Source organism: Haliaeetus leucocephalus, unplaced genomic scaffold (assembly GCF_000737465.1).
Source record: "Haliaeetus leucocephalus isolate CR32 unplaced genomic scaffold, Haliaeetus_leucocephalus-4.0 Scaffold306, whole genome shotgun sequence".
Taxonomy (NCBI): Eukaryota; Metazoa; Chordata; class Aves; order Accipitriformes; family Accipitridae; genus Haliaeetus; species Haliaeetus leucocephalus.
In genome coordinates this window covers 6206741-6211152 of record NW_010972742.1, presented here as the reverse complement: position 1 = coordinate 6211152, position 4412 = coordinate 6206741, and the positions used below count along the sequence as shown (strand labels likewise).

Sequence of the window (4412 nt, the reverse complement as noted above, 5' to 3'; positions counted from 1 at the left end):
CGGCATCGCGGCGCACTGCGGAGCGGCCGGTGGACCCGGTGCTTTCCCTCCGGGCCCGTTTAGCCGGTGCGGGGGACGGAACGGTTCCGTGGCCGGCCGGAGGAGCGGTCCCCGCCCCGCGGCTCCGGTGCACGGTGGATTGGGGGGGGCAGGGGGGGAGGCGCGCACCGTGGTGGTGCGCGGGGAAGGGACCGGTTCCTCCCCGCCTGGATGCGGCCGGGCTCCGGCCTGCCCGGTTTCTGCAAAGCGGGGCTACCGGGGAGGGCTGGCGCTTCCAGGGATGCGGGGCTGCAGCCCAGGGTGGGTGGGGGCTGCACGCCCGGGAGGGGGGGGGGGGGCTGCACGCCCGGGGGTGGGGGGGGGGGTTTGCTCGTAGGAGCGGAGGAAGGTTTGCACGCCGGGGGGCCGGGGGAGGCTTTTCACTTCCCGGGATGCAGGAGGGTTTGCATCCGGGGCTGGCGGAGCACCGGTACATGGGGGTGCGGGGCGGTGGGGAGCGGGTCTGGATGAGCCCTTCCCCCGGCAGAGCAGCGATGTGACCCCCGGGGAGTCGCCATGGCCGTGGTCGCCGGAGGGGCCTGGCAGCCCCCCGAAGCCCACGGGGCGAAGGAGGAGAGGACGGATCCCCCCGCGCCGCTCCCAGCCCGCTGCAGATGAGAGCCCCCTGCCCAGGTAAGGCCCGCGGGGTCCCTGCTGTGGGGTCACCCGTGGCCTGAGCAGGAGTGGAGTCCCGGCTCTGCTCCCCGCTGGGGTCCCGGTGCAGCTCCCCAGCCTGTGCACGGCGAGACCCCTTTGCACCAACACGCCAGGCCATTGCCTGGGCTCCCCGGGCGGGTGGGCACCTTCCCAGGTGTCGACGCCGGCCCTGAGAGCACTTTGGGGTCCCCGGTCCCCCCGAGAGTTGAACCCAGGCTGCTGCATAATTTTCCATCCCTGCTCCCCTCAGGGCTATTAGTAAAGAGGCTTCAATTTTTTTTTTTATTTTTTATTTCTAATTGCTCTGAGTACTCCAGGAGCGGCCGTGACTCACTAATGAGGACTTTGAAAAATAAATTGAGTCAGTCCATTTTTGAGAGCCCAGGTGAGTGGAGGTTAGAGCAGGTTCCCCCAGGGGCGAGCACCCAGGGTGCACCCCACATGCCTTGGGCTCTGGGGCTGGAGAGGTCCCTGCCAGCTCCGGCTGGATTTAAGCCCATGTATGAACTGAGTTGGGCAGGTCTCAGTTCCCTCCTCCCTCCCCCCCTCCACGATCCGAGCCTCAACGGTGGTTGTTTTAATGGGATTTCACCGCACGAGCGGCAGGTTTACCCTCCCTGACCCTGCGGGTTTGAGTGGCTTTGGCCCCGCTGGGGCAGGATAATCCCTCCCGGGAGCTCAACCTGCCGTGGGGATCTCCCCGGCATGAGCTGTGGCCGGGTTCGGTTCCTCCGCACCGCAGAGCCCTCCCGGCCTCTGCCCATGGCATTTCCCTTCCCCACACCAGTGCCGGCGGTTTGTCCTCCCCTTGAAAGGGGGAGCCGGGGGTCCAGCTGGGCACCTGCCCCATGGTGCTCTGCTCCGGCACAGCCAAGCCGGGCTGCCCGGCGGCTCATCCCGTATCCCCACCGTCCCGGCAGTCTGGGGACAGGAGCCCAAGCGCGGTGGCAAGGGGACAGCGCTGGTGGTGACCACGTGCCTTGCAGGTGCTCGCGGGACGCCGGCGATTGCTGTGCGCTGAGGCTGGCACAAAGACATGAGTGGCAGCACGGTGAGTGCCGGGGCATCGCCCAGGGGACAGCAGGCATCTCCCTGGGGACACAGGGCATCCCGCTGGAGATGCTGCCGGGAGCGGGGCAGGATGCTGACGCCCGCAGGGTGGGGGCAGCGGCTGACGCTCTCCCCCCACCCGCAGAGCCAGCGCGCCGCCGCCCTGGGGGTCCTCTTTGCCCTGATCATGTTGCTGATCATCTACAGCTCCGGCAGCGGGAGCGAGGTCTTCCCCTACAGCCGCCTGCGGGGCAGAGCCCGCCGGCCCCCCGACCTCAAGAAGTGGGGGGTGAAAAGCGGGTACCTGCCCGTCTGCGGGAACAAGGTACGAGCTGGATGGCAGGGTCCGGCCTCAGCGGTGGGCGCAGGATCCAGCCCTCTGCCAACGTCTGGCCAAATCATCCCTTTCGGTGGGACAGCGGCTCCGCGAGGGATGGCAGTCCCTTGTCCCCTGTCCCAGCTCCATCCCTCCCCGCTGGGTTGCGGTGACACCAAAAGTCACCTGCTCATGGCACTTGTGGTCCCCAGACCCTGACTGCCCGCTGCCACCAGTGTGTCATCGTCACCAGCTCCAGCCACCTTCTGGGCACCCACCTGGGCACGGCCATCGACGGGGCCGAGTGCACCATCCGCATGAACGACGCTCCCACCACCGGCTACGAGGTCGATGTGGGCAATAAGACCAGCTTCCGCGTGGTGGCCCACTCCAGCCTCTACCGCGTCCTCAAGCGGCCCCAGGAGTTCGTCAACAAGACCCCGGAGACCATTTTCATCTTCTGGGGGCCGCCTGCCAAGATGCAGAAGGGCCTCCTGAAAATCATCCAGCGCGTCAGCGCCTCCTTCCCCAACATGACGGCCTACGTTGTCTCCCCCAGCCGCATGAAGCAGTTTGATGACCTGTTTCGGGGGGAGACGGGGAAGGACAGGTACCTCAGAGCCACCTCCTGCACTGTGTCCCCCCCTTTTTCCAGGTCCCCAGGGCAGAGCTGGCTCTTGGGGCTGCTCCATGGGATGCACTGCAGCACTGGGCTGGGGGTGCTTGAAGAGGTTGGGGACCCTGGGGGGGGGGTCTGTCATCCATGTCACTTCGGCCCCATCTGGCCCCCCCACCCCCCTTTCTCCTCCCCAGGGAGAAGTCACGCTCGTGGCTCAGCACCGGCTGGTTCACCATGGTGATCGCGGTGGAGCTGTGTGATGCTGTCCACGTCTACGGCATGGTGCCACCCAACTACTGCGGGTAAGAAGACCCCTGAGCCCCGGCCCTGGCCCACTGGCCTTGCCGTGGGGCTCACCCCACGCTTCCCCCCCCATCCCTGCAGCCGCCGGCCCCCGCCCCGCCGCCTGCCCTACCACTACTACGAGCCGAAGGGCCCCGACGAGTGCACAACCTACATCCACAACGAGCGGAGCCGCAAGGGCAACCACCATCGCTTCATCACCGAGAAGCGGGTCTTCGCCAGCTGGGCCGGCCTCTACAACATCACCTTCTCCCACCCCACCTGGCCCTAGGGGCTGCCCCCCACCCCAAGCAGGGCAGACCCCTGGAGCTGGGATGGATGGGGGTTCCCCTGCATCCCCCTGGGATGGGGGAGCAGTGGGAGCCAGGCATCAGAGTGCCTCCCACGGGACCACCGCCGTTGTGCACGGTGGCTCCTCGCACCTGGGATGTGTTGGGGTTTGAGCTCTTTTTTGGGGGGGCCAGGTGGTGAGTGCAGGGTTTGGGGTGTTGTCCCCCCCGCCCTCCATGAGCGGGAGGCGTGGGGGTGAGATCTTTCCCGATCCTGGTCCAGGGGCGTTGCAGCCCCTGCAAGCACATGGGGGAAGGGGGCTGGGTCCCCTCAGCTCAGTTTGGGGTTGCATCACTTTGGGGGCTACTGCAGAGACTGTTTCTCCCAGCCTCCTGGGTGGGGGGACCCCTCTTGGGGCTCAGCTCCCCTCTGCCATCCCCAGCACCCCGATCCCGGTCCACAAGCATCCTTCCCTCCGCAGAACCCTGCAGTGTTTTGTGGGACCCCGTGGGGGTGACACTACCACCCTCAGTTCCCCGGCACCCCAAAAACACCCGGCCCCTCCCAGCACTGCTGTGCCCCACACCCACACTGCCAGAACCTTTTCTAACCGAGTGATGGGATTTTGGGGGGCTTTTGGTTTTTTCCTCCCTGCTTCTGGTCCTGGGGTTTGTATTTGGGTTCCCCAGCCAAAGGACCAAGTGGGGGCTGCTCGTTAGTGGTAACGAAGGGGCCAGCAGCAGCAGCCTGTGACTGGGTCCTCATCATTTATTAACCGCTTATAAACTATTTAGAAGCGGGCACGTAGCGGGGGGGTTGGCAGTGCTCCTCAGCATCCTGCGGCTGGGGGGTGGATTTTGTTATTTCTCAGCAGCGGAGAAGTGGGTTTGGGGAAAATTGCTAAATATGGTGTGTTTGGGTGCTGAGCCCCGGCAGGGCTCAGTGCCTCAGTTTCCCTCGGGCTGTGGCCCGTCCCCATTGCGGCTGGGGCTTTGGGGGACTCGGTGCCGGAGGAAGCCAAGGGGCACCCACATTTTGTAATGGTTTGTACAGGAATAAATATTGCTGCAGTCTGTTACCTTGGGCCCTGGCTCTGGGCTGCGTTTTTGGGGCTGGGCAGCGGGTGCCGGCGGTGCCATCGCAGGGAGTCTTGCCCCC

The 4412-nt window shown here is 65.9% G+C and overlaps 1 protein-coding gene across 1 annotated transcript; it reads left to right on the top strand.

Annotated features, from left to right (window-relative positions):
- The first annotated feature begins 1655 nt into the window (after positions 1–1655).
- ST6GALNAC6 (ST6 (alpha-N-acetyl-neuraminyl-2,3-beta-galactosyl-1,3)-N-acetylgalactosaminide alpha-2,6-sialyltransferase 6) lies at positions 1656–3255 on the top strand. The gene is made up of 5 exons (XM_010570988.1): positions 1656–1747; positions 1892–2071; positions 2275–2672; positions 2876–2983; positions 3066–3255. Exons 1-5 carry the CDS (start codon positions 1733–1735, stop codon positions 3253–3255), a joined length of 891 nt encoding a protein of 296 aa, XP_010569290.1. The 5' UTR covers positions 1656–1732.
- The last annotated feature ends 1157 nt before the right edge of the window (positions 3256–4412 follow it).